A 21,184-nucleotide genomic window follows, 5' to 3' on the forward strand; every position below is an offset into this window, starting at 1 on the left:
TGGTCATCAGAACAGAACAGAGTTATATCACTTGCAAAGCAACAAATTTCATGACAGGCAACTACTCTTAACTTCCTTGAACCTTGTGCTCTCCAGACGTCTTGGAGACGTCCCGAAAACTTTGGAAATTCACCAAAAATCTGTGGATAAGCTAAATGTTCTGAAATTTGGTGGGCTAACAATGTTATCTACCATTGTAGCAAGTTTCACCCCAATAGCTTTAAAAACGAGGGAGATGGGAGCCCCTTAAGTTTTCCTAATTATAGTTATTTAATTATGCACAATTACTGTAACGAAATACAGTAGAGTCTCACTTATCCAACACTCACTTATCCAACGTTCTGGATTATCCAATGCATTTTTGTAGTCAATGTTTTCAATATATCGTGATATTTTGGTGCTAAATTCGTAAATACAGTCATTACTACATAGCATGACTGTGTATTGAACTATTTTTTCTGTAAAACTTGTTGTATAACATGATTTTTTGCTGCTTAATTTGTAAATTCATAACCTAATTTGATGTTTAATAGGCTGTTCCTTAATCTCTCCTTATTATCCAACATATTCACTTATCCAACATTCTGCCGGCCCATTCATGTTGAATAAGCGAGACTCTACTGTAGTAATGGAATTTCGTTAGTCTCGTTATAGTAATGAAATTTTAACTAAGTATACTTTAGAAACACTTTAGAAACCAAGTGCCAGCGCTCCCAGTTTTGTAATGACTTTTGAACCATTTTTTGTGGATGGCACATCCCTACTATATAGACCACTAGAGATTTTTCTTACTGTTTTAATAGTTGAATGTGCCTTATTAACTAACTTCTTACTGCTTGAATAAATCAGTTTTTTGAAAATTTATTTTTTCTCTTCCCTTCCAGATGCCCCATGAATCCACCGTGGAGCACATGCGGTTGGACATCACGGAGGGCTTCCAAGTCAGGCAGCGGGTGAGTCCTCCTCCGCAGCCCCCCAGGACCCTCATTTTTGGGGGGCAGCAATGCAGGAACTTAGGCACACCCCAGTCCCAAAGCTTCACATGTGGCCTTCACGCCAGGTCAAAACTGGGAGTTTTTGAAGAAATTGTCGGTAAAAATGGATTAGTATAGTGTGAAATTGTGCTGGGAGTTTAAAGTTGTGTGTGTGTAATCTAGTAGTGAAAGAGGTTAAATGCATAGAGTGGAAATGAAATGGCTAGAGTGTAAGTTTGGGAAGTTTTCGCTTTATAGCCAGACGTATGGTTTAGAGATAAGAATGGAATGTTTACTCCTGCAGCGTGCTCCGATGCAGACGGACAGAGTCTGGTGATCATCTGATCTGTCTTGTATATAGTTGTAAATAATCAATAAAGTTTGAGCTGCTTAAATAATCTGAAATAAGGAGTCATGGAGCATATTTTATTCCATGTGTTCTGAGCATACAGCCAGATCGTCGGAGAGGGAATTGAGAAGGTGATTTGTCTCAATCAACCGATAGAAATGGCTGCTAAGAGTGTCCCATTTACTTGCAGTGTTTTGCCACTTCATCACATTGACTAAATTCCACTGAGTTCTACACTGAAAATTTTGGACGCCCCTGTTCCCATCACATTAGTTTGGCCTCAAGCGTAGGAGAGAGCATTCTTTGCGTAATTTTAAGCGTGGAGGCCAGCAGTCTTTTACAACATTTCAGGAGGTGGTGAGGAAATGGATTTTTTGAAATCATCTGGAATTTTGGCCTTTCCTGTAATGTAATGAGTCCCCTTGGGGAGATAGGGCGGAATACAAATAAAGATTATTATTATTATTATTATGGCATTTGTTGCTCACAGTTTAAAATGTGGGAGGGGAAGTTGTGGAAGTATCCAGATTTTGGGAGTATGAAGCTGGATTATATGGCAATGTAGATGCCTCCCCCCTTATCAGAGCCAAGTGGGAATAGTGCAATTGGCCACCTTAATTAGCACTGAATAGCCTTGCAGCTTCAAAGCCTGGCTGCAATTATGCAATGATGCAAGCATTCCCTAGTAATTTGTTTGTATGATTATTAAAGTATTATACAGTGTATATGACCTTTTAAAAAAAAAGCAAAGGCAGTGTTCCAATTCTGTCGGCACATATTACATCCCAGTATTGACAAGTGTCTATTTTTTTTTCTTCCTCCGGCAGGATCTCCAAAGTGTTTCCCAAGAGGCCAACCACTGTGAAGAGCAAGAGAATTGAACCTCCCCTCCCAACAATTATCCTGTCAATAACATGCCTGAGATGATGGAGACGTGGGCTTCGCAGAGAGGGAGGAGGTGGTGGCGGAAAGGCAAGGGGCTGCAGGAAAACTCCCCTTCCCCAAATGTCTTCCTAGAGGCTGCCCCGAGGGCGAAGCTCCCCTCGCTCTGTTCCCGCACTCGGCCCTTCCTCCCCAAGGCCTGCCTCACATTGTATTTGCTTCCGAGGAAACCTGCCCTGCAAAGAAGCAAGAATAAAGATTTCTGCCATCCTCTCTCTTGCTGTTAAGAATTCGAGAAACCCCCCTGTCAACAAGAGCTTGCGGATGGGCCCTTAAATATTGGATCATGGCCAGTGTTTTCAGAGTGTTCTTTGATTGTAGGTGAACTATAAATCCCAGCAACTACATCTCCCAAATGACAAAATCAACCCCCCCCCCTCCCAACCCCACCAGTATTCAAATGTGGGCGTATCAAGTATTTGGTCCAGTGAATGAAAATACATCCTGCATATCAAATATTTACATTACGATTCACAACAGTAGCAAAACAATTATGAAGTAGCGACAAAAATAATTTTATGGCAGGGGGTCCCAGACTCGGCCTGGTGAGCGAGCAAGTGAAAATGGCAAAGGCAAAATGGCAAAAATGGCACCTGGGCATGCAAAATGGCAAAAATGGCACCTGGGCATGCCTCCTCTTGGCTTTGGTCTGGGCCCGCTCGCCTTCGGGGCCTGTGGCCAGGCCCACACCTATAGCAGGCATCCTCAGAGGTTGTGAGGTCTGTTGGAAGCTAGGGAAGTGGGATTTATATATCTGTGGAAAGTCCAGGGTGGGAGAAAGAGCTCTTGTCTGTTTGAGGCTAGTGTGAATGTTGCAATTGGCCAGCTTGATTAGCATTTAATGGCCTTGCAGATCCCAAATCTGGCTGCTTCCTCCCTGGAGGCATCCTTGGTTGGGTGGTGTTAGCTGGCCCTGATTGCTTCCTGTCTGGAATTCCCCTGTTTTCAGAGTGTTGTTCTTTATTTAGGCTTTTCCTTAATCCCTCCTTATTATCCAACATTTCCGCTTATCCAACACTCATTTTTCAGTGATTGGTTTTGGGGGGCGGGCGCCAAAATTCGGTTCGCCTACACTTGAAAATTACTTTGGGCCGGCCCTGGTTGGATAATACGGTGTATCTGATGAGCGGAACTCTACTGTAATAATAATAATATTTTATTTGTACCTTGCCACCATCTCCCAGAGGGATTCAGGGCGGCTCACAGAGCACTCAAGATACAACATGCAAAATACACAAAGTGCAGAAACAAAATGTAGCAGTAAACGGCCAACGTAACACCACAATTTCATAATACCCCCTGATTTGATCAGCCCAATTTCATGTGAGGTTTGTACTAGTGATAGTTTCCACCATGTGGCCCTGGTTGTTGCAAAGTTTCTCTCTGAAGTAGCCGGGATAAGACAACTTCCTGTATTAAACCCAGGCTGAAACTTGCCTTGTATAGATTTGCAGTGTTTTTTCCTTGTTTGTATGCATTTAGCATTGAACTCATCCTGTTCTTAAGTGGGCCTCATCAGTTTAGGAATCTGCTGTGCACTTTTCCTCCTTGTAATAAAGGCTGATTGATTGGGTTGCTGATGTGGGCGATACGTCGGGAGACAATGCTTCTGGAACATGGCCAGACAGCACGGAAAACTCACAGCAACCCAGGGATTCTGGCCACACTGATTGATGGATTGAAGAATAAAGACGGACATGTTTCCAAAAGGGCTTCAGAGAACAATGCTGTGGGTCCAGTCTTGTTTACAAAGAAAGAGAAAGAAGGAGGCTGGGAGGAAAGGAGGTGGTGTGAACACTCCTCAACGTGGCAATGATGCTTTCGTCGTGGCCGGGGTGGCATTGTGCCCACAGGTGGCCCGTCCAGTCACAAAGTCGGCCACTCTCACCGCTCTGGGCAGAGCTGTGTTGCTGCGGAAGAGGAATTGGCTCCCGTGGTCTGCGGCCACGATTTCCTCCAGGGAGGAGACGACAGGGTCGTGGTCCCTCAGCATCTGTGGGTAGGAAGCGGTGGCGCCTTCAATGCGCAGGGACCGTCGCACGGGGGTCAGGAGTCTCACCTCTGGCCAAGGGCTTCGCTTGCTGGACCTGGAAGGCAGAGAGCGGAGAAGTCCATCCCTTCCTTTCTCTCTCACACACTCCTTTCTTCTTTCCTCTCTCTCTCTCTCCCTCCCTCCGGTTGTCAGAAATATTAAATATTAACTAGATATTTTTAATTACAAAAATGTGAGTCAAGCACTGAAAGGGTTAAAAAAGCTAGTGTCGTCCTGAGGAGTATGAGGTAGAACTCAAGTGTGTGAGAGAATGCCTCAGTGTGAGGTAGGCCTCAGCGTGAAGCTTCGGTGAAAAAAGCCCCAGGTTGAAGTTCCTCATGTGTGAAGCTCCTGTGTAAGTTTGGTGTGAGAGGAGGCTCTGTGAAAGCGAAACTGTTTTATTTGCATGAGAAAGAAGCCCAGCGTGGAAGCAAGGAAGTACAGTAGAGTCTCAAGTATTCAACATAACGGGTCGGCAGAACGCTGAATAAGCGAATATGTTGGATAATAAGGAGAGGTTAAGGAGAAGCCTATTAAACACCAAATTAGGTTATGATTTTACAGATTAAGCACCCAAACATCATGTTATACAACGAATTTGACAGAAAAAGTAGTTCAATATGCAGTAATGCTATGTAGTAATTACTGTATTTACAAATGTAGCACCAAAATATCATGATGTATTGAAAACATTGACTACAAAATTGCCTTGGATAATCCAGAACGTTGGATAAGTGAATGTTGGATAAGTGAGACTCTACTGTATAAAGAACTTTGTGTTGTGGAAATCTTGTTTTTGTAATTACTGCAACTATATAATTTTGCTATAACAAAAAGTCTCCAAAGCACGAGATAACATTGGTCTGTGTTTTTGTTCTTTCTATCACTTTTGGCTACTGGTGCTGGGTGATGCTGCAGTTAATAAGTTACTCTGCTGTACGTTTATGGGAAGGGTCTTTTGTTAATAGGCCTACTCAGCCAACATAGGTGGCCAGTCAGGAAGGCAGCCAAGGGCACTGAGTGGGGAGATGGCTTCTCATTGGGGAAAGAGGGGAGCAAAGGGCAAGGTCTGTGTGTATGGGGGTCTCACCTGGGCAGGGAAAGGATCTGGAGCTTGATGGCCGAGCAGGGCTTAGCCCACGGTGGGCTTTGCTGAGGAGTCTGGGGAGGGTCCACATCTTCCTCTGGAACAGGGCTGGCTGCAGGGGTCGAAGGGAAACACACTCCAGAAGGGCTCACAGGCTCCGGGTCTCTCGTGCAAAGGGATCCCATGGCACGCTCACCCCTGGACGGTGCCTTGACATTCTTCAAAATACCCGTGACAGCATCTCGCAGCTCCTGCAGCGGCTGCAACAAGAGGAAGAATGAGAAACTACTCCTTCGTAGCTACAGGTTGGGCAGGTGTGGATGCGGGTGCAGCTGCGGCTGGGTTCATCCTCACCATTTTGCTACATTACAATTGATTGGCTTTGCAGCGTTTACAAAAAAACTCTAAAATAAAGAACAACACTCAGAAAACAGGGGAATTCCAGACAGGAAACAATTCCCTCAGGCAGAAAGCAGCCAGGCATTGAAGCTGCAATGCTATTCAATGCTAATCAAGGGGGCCAGTTGCAACATTCATATTTGTATCCAATAGACAAGAATTCTTTCTCCCACCCTGGATATATAAACCCCACTTGCCTAGTTTCCAACAGACCTCACAACCTCTGAGGATGCCTGCCATTGATGTGGGTGAAACGTCAGGAGAGAATGCTTCTGGAACATGGCCAGACAGCCCAGAAAACCCACATCAACCTAGAGAGCTACTGTATATACTTGAGTATAAGCCTAGTTTTTCAGCCCTTTTTTAGGACTGAAAAAAACCTTCCTCGGCTTATGCTCGGGTGAGGGTCCTGGTGGGCTTATATTCAGGTCAGCTTATACTCAAGTATATATGGTATATTAATTATTTTTCTCTATTATTATTGGTATTGTTACATTTATTATTTCACTCTATTATTATTAAAAGGATACATAAGCACATTTACATTATCTTAAATTACAGTTTGATGTAAAGATCCAAAAACATTTAAATTACTGAGGCCTCAATTAATGTAATTTTATTGGTATCTCGGCTTATACTGGAGTCAATGTTTTCCCAGTTTTTTTGTTGTAAAATTAGGTGCCTTGGCTTATACTCGAGTATAAAAGGTAAAGGTTTTCCCTGACGTTAAGTCCAGTCGTGACCGATTCTTGGGGTTGGTGCTCATCTCCATTTCTAAGCCGAAGAGCCGGCGTTGTCCGTAGACACCTCCAAGGTCATGTGGCTGGCATGACTGCATGGAGCGCCAGTGTTACCTTCCCACCGGAGCGGTACCTATTGATCTACTCACACTCTGGGGGTTGGTGCTCATCTCCATTTCTACGCCAAAGAGCCGGCGTTGTCCGTAGACACCTCCAAGGTCATGTGGCCATTGGCATGACTGCATGGAACACCGTTACCTTCCCGCCAGAGCGGTACCTATTGATCTACTCATACTCTGGGGGTTGGTGCTCATCTCCATTTCTAAACCGAAGAGCCGGCATTGTCCATAGACAACTCCAAGGTCATGTGGCCATAGGCATGACTGCATGGAGCGCCGTTACCTTCCCGACGGAGCAGTACCTATTTATCTACTCACATTTGCATGTTTTCGAATTGCTAGGTTGGCAGGAGCTGGGGCTAACAGCGGGCGCTCATTCCGCTCCCAGGATTTGAACCTGCAACCTTTCGGTCGGCAAGTCCAGCAGCTCAGTGCTTTAACACACTGTGCCACCATATATATGGTATATATTTCTTAGACAGAAATGTACAGTAGTTCTTTTCAATAAAGCTTAAGCTTGACTCTGCTCCGTGAGTTGCTGAAGCTCGTTTGCTCTGCTGCTTTGCTATTGCTCTGTCAAACTGGTATATGTTGCTGCTGCTGCTGCTCTCTGACTGCTTTTTGAGCCCCGAGGCCTCCACTCACCGTGGCCCCAGCGGAGAGGGCGGCTTCGTAGAGCCCTGCCACGTCCAAGGAGCCCCTCTGCGCCTCTAGCGTGGCTTTGCAGACCCAGAACTGGGCAAACCTCTCCACTTGCGGGATGCGGGTCAGCGCTGCGAGGATCTGCTCTTCAGGAAGGCCCTGAAGACGGAGAGAAGGAGGACGGAAGGAATCAGGGAATGGGCACAAGGAGATAAGGGGTCTTGAATAGGTGCCCACAGGGTTCCCCCAGGTGCCAGAAATGGAAAAAATGGGAACTGCCTTCACTTCTGTTTATGTATTGTCTGTCCTTGCTAACTGTATAACAGCAGTAAATGTTTGCCATTTATTTATATATTATTTATTAGTGACATTTATATCCCGCCCTTCTCACCCCGAAGGGGACTCAGGGCGGCTCACAAGTCATATGTACATACAGTATATTATATTATTCGTATAGCACAATATAAGCAATATATATTACTACTAGCTTTGCCCGGCCACGCGTTGCTGTGGCATTGTCTGGTGGTGTTGGTGAGAAATTGTTGAGGTAGTGGTAGTATTGAATGTCTGTTGTATGGTAGTCTTTATGTTTAGTATGCACACTGAAGTGGATTATATGGCAGTGTGGAGTCAAGATAATCCAGTTCAAAGCAGATAATATAAGATTCTAAATGGGTTATATAGCTGTGTGGAAGGGCCTTGAGTCTACACTGCCATATAATCCAGTTAAAATCTGATAATCTGTGGAAGAGGCCTAAGTGAGGACTAACTGTGCCTGTCCCCTGGGCTGAGTAGGTTGCTAGGAGACCAAGTGGGCGGAGCTTAGCCTTCTAACTGGCAGCAATTGGATAAAAACTATTATTCCTCTCCCTGTAATTAGGACTTTATTTTTCTTTTCTTTTTGTTGTATCAACTTAGAGCCGTGAATGATGGGTTGTGTTGTCAAATTTCGAGGTTGGGTGGCCTGTAGTTTTGTTGTTTTGTCCGCTGCCCTGATGCCATCACTCTTTTATATATATAGATTGATTTATTTTATTTATTTACAGTATTTATATTCCGCCCTTCTCACCCCGAAGGGGACTCACGGAGGATCACATTACACATATAAGGCAAACATTCAATGCCTTAACATAGAACAAAGACAGAGACAAACACGGGGCTCCGAGTTGGCCTCGAACTCATGGCCTCTTGGTCAGAGTGATTTGTTGCAGCTGGTTGCTCAACAGCCTGCATCACAGCCCGGCTATATACTATATTGTACTATACCACTATATTGTAATATTATTCGTAATATTGCATGTAATATAAATATACCATTATAATACTGTATAAATATTATTTTGTATTACATTATAATATTACAATAGAGTCTCACTTATCCAACACTCGCTTATCCAACGTTCTGGATTATCCAATGCATTTTTGTAGTCAATGTCTTCAATACATCGTGATATTTTGGTGCCAAATTTGTAAATACAGTATTTCCTACATAACATTGCTGTGTATTGAACTACATTTTCTGTCAAATTTGTTGTATAACATGATGTTTTGGGGCTTAATTTGTAAAATCATAACCTAATTTAATGTTTAATAGGCTTTTCCTTAATCTCTCCTTATTATCCAACATATTCGCTTATCCAACGTTCTGCCGGCCCGTAGTATAGCATATATGTGTTCTGTAATCCTCCCCGAATCCCCTCGGGGAGATAGAGTGGAATGTAAAGAGTGGAATGGCCATCTGTCGGGGGTGCTTTGAATGCGATTTCCTGCTTCTTGGCAGGGGGTTGGACTGGATGGCCCATGAGGTCTCTTCTAACTCTACTATTCTATGATTCTAAGTGCATATATTATAAAGTATATGACGGCTTCGTATGGGTTGAGGTAGGTGTACAATATCTAGACGAGGATATATATATAGAGGTGTACTAGTCTTCCTCTCCGTAAGCTAAACTGCATAAATGGTTTTTTTAAAAGCTTTTTAAAGGAGAGGAAAAAGGGGACGTTTTTAGTTTGAGCTTAGGATGGTGGTGGGACCGAGAGCACGGCCTCCTCTGCAGACCGCAGTGCTTGTGCTGGTTTGTATGTGGAGATGCCATTTTTTAAATAGTCTGGGCCTGAACCGGGGAAGCCCCCCACTCCGGTCACCTACCTCTTCGGCCAGCTTCCGGCACTCTGCCAAGGTGTGTGTGATCTCGTTGGCCAGGTGCTGCTCCTCCTTCTCCGCTTCCTCTTTCTCCTCCTCCTCCTCCAAGGAGCCCCAGAAGGCGAGGTTCAGGCTGGACTTTGCCTTCGGAGGCTTCGGGGCAGCGGGGCGCATGGGGGGCCTCTTGTAGGTCCTTCCTCGGGACGCCACCCAGTCCTCCAGCAGCTTCCTAAGGAGGCAGAAGAAGGTGTACCGTCACTACGAGAAGGACCCCTGCCTTGCTCCTGAGGAGACAAGGGCTCACGGGAGGCCCCGATCCCACCCCAGGGAAGCCTCACGGGTGAATATAAGCCTCTTGGGTTCCCATTTCAAGCTCTACCTGGTTGCACCTTCCCATCTCGCTCCCTCAGTACACTGATTGCACTATGTAACAAACTTTGAATTTTTTTCTGCTCCAGGTTTGAAAGTGATATTTCCTGTTTAATTTATTTATTATTTATTTACAGTATTTATATTCCGCCCTTCTTTCTCACCCCGAAGGGGACTCAGGGCGGATTACAATGAACACATATATGGCAAACATTCAATGCCAACAGACAAACAACATACATTAGACAGACTCAGAGGCATTTTTAACATTTTTCCAGCTTCACGATTCCGGCCACAGGGGGAGCTGTTGCTTCACCATCCACTAGTGGCTGTACTTCCTCATTCCTTTCCTCGTGTTTTGCTGGCAGTTTTATGATGTTGTAAATTAGTTAAATTAGCCTCCTGCATAAAGTGTACCTAAATTTCCCTAATTGACAGATGCAACTGTCTTTCGGGGCTGCATAGGTCAACAGCAAGCTGGGCTATTTAATGGTCAGGGGCTTAACCTGACCCGGGATTCGAACTCATGACCTCTCGGTTAGTAGTGATTTATTGCAGCTGGTTACTAGCCAGCTGTGCCACAGCCCAGCAGTTCTATTCTAGAAACGTCACTTTTGTGTTGAATGGGTCAAGTCACCATGGTTTTTGTGGCTGCTGCAAACTAGGTTGCATTGGTTGAGGCGCAAAGATGAGATATTGTATTGTTGAATAATAATTAATAATAGTAATAGTAGTAGTAGTAGTAATAATAGTGCATCATCCGAAAATACATCACACAGTCCTAAACGCTTGGGAAGCGTTCGACTTGTGATTTTGTGATACAAAATCCAGCATATCTATCTTGTTTGCTGTGTCATACTATGTCATTGTGTCAATAATAATAATAATAATAATAATAATAATAATAATAATGGTATAATAATAATAATAATAATGATCACACAGTCCTAAACGCTTGGGAAGCGTTCGACTTGTGATTTTGTGATACAAAATCCAGCATATCTATCTTGTTTGCTGTGTCATACTATGTCATTTTGTCAATAATAATAATAATAATAATTTATTCATATACCGCCCTATCTCAAGGGACTTAGAGTGGTTTCCAGCACACCAGGAAATATACCGTCAATTTAAAACATGTTTTTAGGCTTGACAAAACAAAACAAAAATTGTGTTACATCAGGTATGGGCATACTTGGGCCCTCCTGGTGTTTTGGACTTCAACTCCCACAATTCCTAACAGCCTACCGGCTGTTAGGAATTGTGGGAGTTGAAGTCCAAAACACCCGAAGGGCCTAAGTTTGCCCATGTGTGTGTGACACAGTGTTATTGTTGCTAAATTGCAAAGGCAACTTGCCGCACTTGCCTCCGGTCGGGAGCAGAAGGGGTCTTGAGCTCTTGGCCTGGGCCCACATCCGGGTGCTTGGGTTTGGGGGGCTCTCTCCTGCCATTTCGGAGCCCCCCAGAGGCAGGAGCTGTGTGGACGGCAGAGGTCCGGGGTCTAGGCTTTGCATTGGGGGTCCTCGGCTGTTGCCTGAAGTTGCCTTGCTTCCTCTCGGCTCCGCTTTTGGGTGCAGCCGAATGGCTCCTTGGATGGGCGGAGGGCTTCTTGCCTGGCGGGGGAGTTTGGTGCTTCTTTTTAGGATTTGCTGAGTTCAGGGAGAATGTCCCCTTACTCCCCAAATGTACAGATTGCTTGGATGCATGGCTTCCAAACGCCGGTCTGGAAACAGCCCTCTTTTGAGTCGGTCGGACTGCGGTCACTCCAACAACGGCATTCTCTTTCCCATCCTCTGCCTTCTGTTTTCCTTTGTTGTGGTCATTCCTGAGTGGCTTCTCAGGGTGGGTTTGGGAGGGGGGCTCCCGGGGAAAGCGGGACCCAGCCGCTGGGGGCTCCTTTGTCGCAGGGCGGTGGGGCGCTCCGGGCACCGCTTTCTTGACGGGGGCCGCCTTGGGTTTGCTTGGGGCGGCTTCCCTGTGCTTCGTCCTGGCCACCTGGAAAGAAAGAACAGCCTTCAAAGAGTGTTGTCGAAGGCTTTCATGGCCGGGATCACAGGGCTGCTGTGAGTTTTCCAGGCTGCCTGGCCATGTTCCAGAAGCATTACCTCCAAACATTTCACCTGCATTTATGGCAGACATCCTCAGAGGTTGTGAGACAAGAGACAGTCAGTGCCAGCGAACACCTCCCAACAAAGTATTCACACAGGCAGGAAGCAGGCAGGCTTTGAAGCTGCAAGGCTATTCAATGCTAATCAAGCTGGCTAATTGAAATATTTACTATTTATTTTATTTACTACCCTGTTTCCCCGAAAATAAGACATCCCCGAAAAATAAGACCTAGTAGAAATTTTGCTGAATTGCTAAATATAAGGCCTCCCCCGAAAGTAAGACCTAGCAATGTTTTTGTTTGGAAGCATGCCCAGCGCCTGCCAAACAGAACACCAGAGCATTTAGGATTGATAAATGTACATACCAGTTGTACATGGAAATAATGGTAGTCACAAGAAATTCTTGATAGGATTCACAGTTTGTCTGGTTATGCTGGTTTGTGATGACAACTACTGTACAGTATATAATAAATGTTCATTTTTTTGTTCAACAATAAATGTGAATTCTTCTTCATGGAAAAATAAGACATCCCCTAAAAATAAGACCTAGCACATCTTTGGGAGCAAAAATTAATATAAGACACTGTCTTATTTTCAGGGAAACACGGTACATTTATATTCTGACTTGCTCCCAAGAGACAAGAATTCTTTCTTTCTCCCACCCTGACGTTTCACCCACATCGATGGCAGGCATCCTCAGAGGTTGTGAGGTATCTATGCCTGCCATAGATGTGGGTTTCCTCCTTTCTGGTTCCTCCTTTCTGTTGAAGTTGTCCACATGCTACAGACTACACAGAGAAGCCACTGAAAACCACAAACATGTGGATAATTTCAACAGAAAGGAGGAGACCATGAAAATGAACACAATCTGGCTGCCGGTATTAAAAAAAACTCCAAAATCAGAACAGTAAATATTAAGGAGCAGCACTCTGAAAACAGAAGAATTCCAAACAGGAATCAATCAGGGGCAGCTAACGACTCTGAACAAAGGATTCCCCCAGGCCAGGAGGTGAAGCTGGGAAGGCCATTTAATGCGAATTTGAGGTGATTAATTACAACATTCACACTGGCCTCCAACAGACAAGAGTTCTCTCCCCCCCCCCCCCCCCAGAGATATATAAACCTTCCTTGCTTAGTTTCTCCATATACCTCACAACCTCTGAGGATGCCTGCCATAGATGTGGGTGAAACGTCAGGAGAGAATGCTTCTGGAACATGACCAGACAGCCCGGAAAACATACAACAACCCAGCCTTCAGAGAAACCATGCGGCTCAGGAGCCTGAACACAACCTCGTCTCCCTCCCTCCAGACTCTGGTGTCCCCAAAATAAGGGAAGAACCCCGCCCCCCAAAAAAACCCACAATAGCATTCCTTGGGGTCCACTTACCGAGTCCGGTCTGGAGGGAGCCAAGGCCTGCCCATTGGTCCTGTCCTTCAAGTAGGGCCTATTTGGGGGAAGAAAGGATTCTGAGATCCAGGTACCCCATTAAAAATAGCAACCTTTTTCAAGCCTCTACTAGTTATTTGTTATGTACAGTAGAGTCTCACTTATCCAACACTCTGGATTATCCGACACAGTCTGCCACCCGCCTGGATCCACAGCTGTTTCTCTTGGCAGCAAGGACTGAACTCTTTATGGATTTAATTTCCAACAAAGTTGTTACTGTAAATTCATTTTATGCAATTCTACTTTTATTTGTAGTCAGTTTGTTAGTAGCCAAAGTTTTTGGAGTCAATTCATAAATACAGTAATTACTACATAACTTTACTGTGTATTGAACTGCTTTTACTGTCAATGTGTTGTAAAACATGATGTTTTGGTGCTTAATTTGTAAAATCATGTAATTTGACATTTAATAAGCTTTTCCTTAATCTCTCCTTATTATACAAGATATTCGCTTATCCAAGGTTCTGCTGTATTACAGACTCTACTGTAATAATATTATAATGTAATACCATATAATAACATTAATACAGTATTATAATTGTGTATTATATATTACATGTTTTTAATATTACTAATAATATTGCAGTATAATGATATAGTATTATGATACCACAATATATTTAATACACTCCTAGTATATTATACTATTAGCGTCATATAAGATACTGTACTACTGTATATCATATCATAATACAGTAGAGTCTCACTTATCCAACACTCGCTTATCCAACGTTCTGGATTATCCAGAGCATTTTTGTAGTCAGTTTTCAATACATTGTGATATTTTGGTGCTAAATTCATAAATACAGTAATTACTACATAACTTTACTGTGTATTGAACTGCTTTTTCTGTCAAATTTGTTGTATAATATGATGTTTTGGTGCTTAATTTGTAAAATCATAACCTAATTTGATGTTTAATAGGCTTTTCCTTAATTCCTCCTTATTATCCAAGATATTTGCTTATCCAAGGTTCTGCCGGCCCGTTTAGCTTGGATAAGTGAGACTCTACTGTAGTAAAATATAGTAATATAGAATGTTTATAATGTGCTATGCTAATAATATAATATATTGTATGTACATATAACTTGTAAGCTGCCTTGAGTCCCCTTCAGGGTGAGCAGGGCGGGATATAAATGTTGCTAATAAATAAAAAAGAAAAAAGAAATTATTGATATCATATGTCTATACAATGTATTATATTATTAGCATTGCACCATATTATTATTATTATTATTATTATTATTATTATTATTAACATTTATATCCTGCTCTTCTCACCCTGAAGGGGACTCAGGGCGGCTTATAAGTTATATGTACATAAAATATATTATTAGTGTAGCACAATATAAGCACTATATAAACATTACATATTATTATATTGTACTATATGACTATATTGCAATATTATTAGTAATAGTAATGTAATATAAATATACAATTATAATAGTGTATTACATTGTATTACATCATATTATCTATATTATATGTATATCCAATATATTATAATATTAGTATAGTATAATACGAGTATTATATATTATTATATTAGTAGTTTTACATGTAATCTATAATATGTTATTATATTGTGCTATATTATGATACCACAATGTATTTAATACACTCCTAGTATATTGCACTATTAGCATTATATAAGAGACTGTACTATATCGTATCATAATATATCTATATATATAAAATGATAAAGTTGTTTGCGCAGTGACTATAACAACAAAACTAAACATCCCAGAAATACAAAATTTGGCAACACAATGCAAAAGGCTTGCCTCCAGGTTACAACAACACAACCACACCACAAAACCACAATCCGGACCCACAAAACTCACAACAACGCATCATGCGATAACAACACAACTAAACGCCCCAGAAATACAAAACTTGGCAACACAATGCAAATGCCTTGCCTCCCAGTTGTAACAACACAACCACACCACAAAACCACACAGGACCCACAAAACTCACAACAACGCATTGTGACTATAACAACACAACTAAACGCCCCAGAAATACGAAACTTGGCAACACAACACAAAAGCCTTCCCTCCAGGTTGTAACAACACAACCACACCACAAAACCACAATCCGGACCCATAAAACTCACAACAACGCATCGTGACTATAACAACACAACTAAACACCCCAGAAATACGAAACTTGGCACACAACTAAACACCCCAGAAATATAAAACTTGACAACACAACACAAAAGCCTTGCCTCCCGGTTGTAACAACACAACTACACCACAAAACCACAATCTGGACCCACAAAACTCACAACAACGCATCGTGACTATAACAAATACAAAATTTGACAACACAACTCATCCACCTCCCCAATCACTACATTCACACTTGGCCTCCAAAAAAACAATTACAATAATAACAATGACAACAACAACAATAAGAATCTACACCATCACAGGCAAGAAGCAGTCAGGCACTGAGGCTGAGAAGCCAATCAGTGCTACACTGGGCCTCCAAAAACGAATACAGTAGCATCTAACTTATCCAGCCTTCATGACCACTACAGCAACAACAATAATAAACACCTACACAGGCAAAAAAAAAGACTATTGTACCACAATAAGATGTAACCGCACTCAGCAGAATCAGACATCACGATTAACAACAAACCAAAGACAACAGGGGTCTCAAGCAATTATCAATCAACACAAAAATTGAAGAAGGTAACAGACTTCAAATACTACTACTAATGTGAGTATAAAGAAGGGTGGAGGTCACAGCATAAATACAACGTAATGTAAACTGACCAACACCACCAGACTCAGCCACAGCAACGCGTGGCCGGGCACAGCTAGTTATATTATATATTAATATATTCCTCACCTGCCACCCGCCGGCCTGGGCCTCCCTTTCTGGGCCAGGAACTCGTCCAGCTGCCGCCTCCGCTCCGCTGGGGAAGGAAGAGATCCAGGCAGGTCAGGACTCTGACGCCCATCCTCCCCAGGAAACCAATGGGAGCCATACAGGCGCTCTGCACATGCTCTGGGGCGCCCTCGCACTTACCTGCGGCGGCATTCTCCTCAGCAGAGCGGCTTGGCTTGGGCCTTTCCCTTTCTGTCTGTCTCCCTCCGAAGCGGAGGCTCCGAGACCAAGCAGACATGGCGGCAGCCGTTGCTCCTTGGCCCCGCCCCGCCAAGATTCAAATGGCCCAATCAGACACGAGGGGCGTGGTCACAGAGGGTGAAGGGAACGCCCCTCAGCAGCATCAGAGGAGAAAGGAGGCGGGGACTCATAGCTCCCTCCCAATCAGAGACGAGGGGCGGGCCATAGAGGGGGAAGGGAGCACTTGTCAGCGGCATCAGACAGAGAAGGGGCGGAGCCTCACAGCAACGTCCCAATAAGAGTCGAGGGGCGGGGCCACTCCAAGTGGAAAGGGGGCAGAGCATCTCAGGCAAGTCCCAATCAGAGGGTGAGGGGCGTGGCTACACAGGGGGAAGGGAACGCCCCTCAGCAGCATCAGATAAGAAAAGAGGCGGAGACTCATATTGACATCCCAATCAGAGGGTGAGGGGCGTGGCTACACAGGGGGAAGGGAACGCCCCTCAGCAGCATCAGATAAGAAAAGAGGCGGAGACTCATATTGACATCCCAATCAGAGGCTGGGGGCGTGGCTACACAGGGGGAAGGGAACGCCCCTCAGCAGCATCAGATAAGAAAAGAGGCGGAGACTCATATTGACATCCCAATCAGAGGCTGGGGGCGTGGCTACACAGGGGGAAGGGAACGCCCCTCAGCAGCATCAGATAAGAAAAGAGGCGGAGACTCATATTGACATCCCAATCAGAGGCTGGGGGCGTGTCAATACTGGGATGTAATATGTGCCGACAGAATTGGAACACTGCCTTTGCTTTTTTTTTAAAAGGTCATATACACTGTATAATACTTTAATAATCATACAAGCGTAGTGAAATAGAACATTTATCTGGGCAGGCAGCCTGGTTCACTGGAGGGAGCCCAGCTTGAGTACAGTATGGTGATTGGACCATATTTCTACACTAGAATAAGCATGGTGGGAAACCAAAAGGTCTGCAAACCAAAGACCTGACATATGCTAGTACCATTCATGCCATATGTGGCCATTCTCACTGTTTCTTCTGCAGTGGATTTAAAAAAAAAAAAACATCAGTAGACCAGGAAGAAACTTGCTTACTAGGACCACAGCAAAGTTGTCTGTAGAGTTATTGCCACAAAGAATGGCTTTTCATTGGGGAATGTTTCCCACAGCAGGACTCTTTTGACTCACATTACTATTAGTTTTAAGTCTTCCTGAATATAATGTTTGAATTAATATGACAAACCAGAATACATAGATGTGTTAAAATAAGTAAGTAATGAAAAATGAACAGTGTTGTGTTATGAAGAGTCATTGCTGTCAATCTAATTGAACACTGTAAACACATACATTGTAACAATTACAGATGCTGATCATGAAAATGCAATGATTGAGAATCTGCTTCTTACACTAGGTGGTCTTCCATATATTGTTGGACAGTAGCTTTCAGGAGGCCTTGTCAGTATAACCAAGGTGAGGAATCCTGGGAGTTGCAGTCCAAAAACATCTGGAGAGCTAAATGAGATCTACATGTTTTATGTCATCAGTTGAATATGCTCAGTTCTGATCAAAGCATCTATAAAATATTTCTGTTAATATTTTTCTCTATGGTAGTAACAATAAATAAAACTCTAGAAATTACCTTTCCAGATCTCAGAACTGATGTGTGGTGCCATTGGTGCAAGCATAACACAGAGTGTTGCGAGGGCATCCTCATATTCTGCACTATGGAGAATAACTCTTTGAGACGCTTGCTACAAAGGAAGAAAATAGAATAAAGGATTATTAAATATAACTGGGTTAGGACTCTTGGAGATTAGGATTCAGAAACTCATTGGTTGACCTTGGGCAAGACTCACTCTATCAGCCTATCAAAGTGACAATGGCCAATCTTCCCCGAATAAATGTTGCCAAGAATACCCTAGGATAGAGTCACCATAAGCTGGAGTTGACGTCAAAGCATATAACCATACAACAAGATGGTCATTTCTATCAGAAAAACATGGGGCTAAAAAGTTCAAAACTCGCACTGCTTATAGAGGATGTAGTGCAGGGGACTTTTCTTAAACACTTGGCAAAACCTTGAGACTCGAGCCAGTTATTGGGATTCTGAACAGAATCCCAAGAATGTGCATGATGATAATTTTATTAGATTAGGGCCTGAAAAGCATACTGCAAACTCAAATTTACTGTTGCAATACTAATTGAAGTCATAAGTCTTTTGAAAAATGAAAGAGATAAGCTAGACAAGATGGATAACCCTGGCCAAGGCTTGTGTTTTGCTTGGTTACTCTGTCAGCATTTCACCTCTGTTCTAGATAAAGATTTTGAGTTAGCAAAAGATACAGGAATGGAGTCTGGAAGAGTTTCATAAGGTTTAAAACTGAGGGACTGATTAGACAGTGGTATAAGGTAATTAACTTTTATATCAGAACAAACATTTAGGTGTTGGGGGCTGATTCTATAGTACATTTAAATCCTGACCTTCCTCAAAGTGTATCTCAAAGTGGTATCCCACTATTCTATTTTAGTCCCTGTGATGTAACTGAAGCTAAAAAGGCGTAACCACCCAAGGTCAGGCAAAAAACATAATGATTTTGCATGATGATCAGAACCTGGCTCTCACCAGTCTAGCCTACTGCTATGACCACAGCATTATCCTAGCTCTCCCAGAACGGCATTACAGTCACAATATTCTTTTCTGTAACAGTAACATGATTTCACATCTCCACTTGATCAACTGTAGTGAATTCCTATAGGAGAAAAGTTTCACCTCTGGGGACTTTAAAACATCTGGATAGCTATGCTACAATGAAGTATTTGTACACCAAAGAGGATGCAGCCAACAAAGAACAAATGATCATTTAAAAATGGTGGGAACACCATCTCACAATGAATAGACCCAGTGGTGTTCAGCATTAAGAGGAAACAAAACAAAATAGTTTAGATGTATGTTGTCAAGTGTTAAATGCTGTGGAAAGAGGCAACTTCTAAATAACATAGAAGAGTAAAAGATTGATGAGGGTGCCACAAGTAACTCTACAAGGACTTACAAACTGCATATGCACGTGCATTAACACATAAACACAGAGTAAGCAATTTTCAGGCCAAGAAAAAGCTAATTTTAAAGTGTTAAAAATGGCTGGAAAGGACAGATTCTTTGGTCATTCAGAAATAAAACAAACAATATTCATTCAAATGACTGTGAAACTCCTGATGCTGCATTTTACACAATTGCTAAAAGCAGCTCATCTTTGGTCAGTCTCTAGTCCAACATCATTTACAGACCTACATGTTGCTGTTCTACAAACTTGGAAAATGCAATGTTCCCAAAATGTTAACTCAAAAGAAGGCATGGAGGTGGCAGACAATAAAAAGAAGACAGATAAGCATTTACTGCACTTATATCTCCCCGCATGAGAAGCAAAGTTTTATTTGCAGGTTAAGGGCTTTGCCAGAAATCAAACCAATGTGCTCTGCTCCCATTTAAAAAACATCTGAAAATGAGTCACTGGCAGCACTCATCATGAAACATCTATTATCAGTGATTCCCTCTGCAATTGTTGATAGGAAAAGTATTTTTTAAAGAGAAATAAGAAAAAGCTTCATTTTTAATGAAGTGAAACTCTTTCGGTTTGTTCTAATTTTAATTTGCATACTTCCTGGTTTCAGACAAGAGTAAAAATGGATATTCTGAAATGCTGGTGAACATTTGTTTCACCATGCTCCCAATATACACTTAGGTTTTATTCTATACTAAACAGTTTGCTAAGGATGTGAGCAGCAGTCCTGCAAGTTAAAAAGTTGCCATTACACTGTCCCCAAAGACACCTGTAGTTTCTATATATTCTTTCAACATGTATAAATCACAATAATAATACTGATAAAATTTCATTTAGTAACTGCCTTGAAGCACTACAATTAATGCTCAATTATATTCAACAGGCAAACAGACAAATTAAGTCCAAAATTAGGTCATTATCTGACTTTTTTTTAACATATTACATCCTAATCCTGTTTATGATGTTAACAGAGATTATTTATATTCAACATTCTATTGTATTAATATAGTAATTAAAACAAGATTAATTCCAATTGTGCAAAGATTGATATCGGATTCTCAAATCAATGGTAACTGCAACTGAGTACAATTATTTCACAAAAAAGCACATTCTAAATCTTGCAGAAGTCACAGCGCATTCCATGATAAATACACTTTCCTGCTGGCTTTCTTGTGCATGCATAGAGCTTTAAAATGTTTTACTGTAAGTATACTTACTGACAATGCATTACTGAGACTCATCAGTTGAGAAATTGCAGCATTAAACAAATAATCTTCCAAGAAGTATTCAGTCACCTAATCACACAAAAGCAACATTTTTCTTTGTTAAATCACAGAGTTATCTATCTTTGCTATAGCAATAAATAGTGTCAGCAAGCCCTAATCTCTTCTGCTTTTCTTGAAAAGATTTCTAGGTCTTGGTTTATTAAAACAGGCTAAGAAGGGAATAAAATAATAATAAACAGTTGAACAAGAGCATGAAACTATTTGATTTCAATAAATATTCAGAAGAAAGGGCCAAATGTGGCTCCAGAGACTAAAGGAAGTAGAAGCTCAACAAGATGTGGAGAACCTTGCTTGTGCTGGTCTCCAGGATTGCTGAATCTTAACAGCTTAATAGTTTTCTTTTCACTGACAATGACAGAGAATGAACCTGGGGTATTCTTCATGTAT

General features: G+C 42.4%; 1 protein-coding gene and 1 long non-coding RNA gene across 4 annotated transcripts in view; one reads left to right on the forward strand and one right to left on the reverse strand.

Annotated features, from left to right (window-relative positions):
• The first annotated feature begins 118 nt into the window (after window positions 1–118).
• LOC134295055 (uncharacterized) lies at window positions 119–2,554 on the forward strand. Its single transcript, XR_010001621.1, has 2 exons — window positions 119–953; window positions 2,151–2,554. It is a non-coding gene; the product is annotated as an uncharacterized LOC134295055 (long non-coding RNA).
• Window positions 2,555–3,405: 851 nt separating this feature from the next.
• Window positions 3,406–21,184, reverse strand: part of LOC134295054 (probable leucine--tRNA ligase, mitochondrial) — a gene marked incomplete at its 5' end in the record, with an annotated part of 53,832 nt that continues 36,053 nt past the window's right edge. Inside the window, 9 exon segments of one of the 3 annotated variants that reach the window (XM_062966997.1) lie at window positions 3,406–4,352; window positions 5,388–5,644; window positions 7,288–7,443; window positions 9,434–9,656; window positions 11,163–11,791; window positions 13,293–13,350; window positions 16,221–16,287; window positions 18,092–18,203; window positions 20,729–20,806. In XM_062966997.1, coding sequence (XP_062823067.1) covers window positions 4,067–4,352; window positions 5,388–5,644; window positions 7,288–7,443; window positions 9,434–9,656; window positions 11,163–11,791; window positions 13,293–13,350; window positions 16,221–16,287; window positions 18,092–18,203; window positions 20,729–20,806 — 1,866 coding nt within the window. 3 annotated transcript variants of the gene reach the window in all.

The sequence above is a fragment of the Anolis carolinensis genome, unplaced genomic scaffold, assembly GCF_035594765.1.
Source record: "Anolis carolinensis isolate JA03-04 unplaced genomic scaffold, rAnoCar3.1.pri scaffold_71, whole genome shotgun sequence".
Classification (NCBI taxonomy): Eukaryota; Metazoa; Chordata; class Lepidosauria; order Squamata; family Dactyloidae; genus Anolis; species Anolis carolinensis.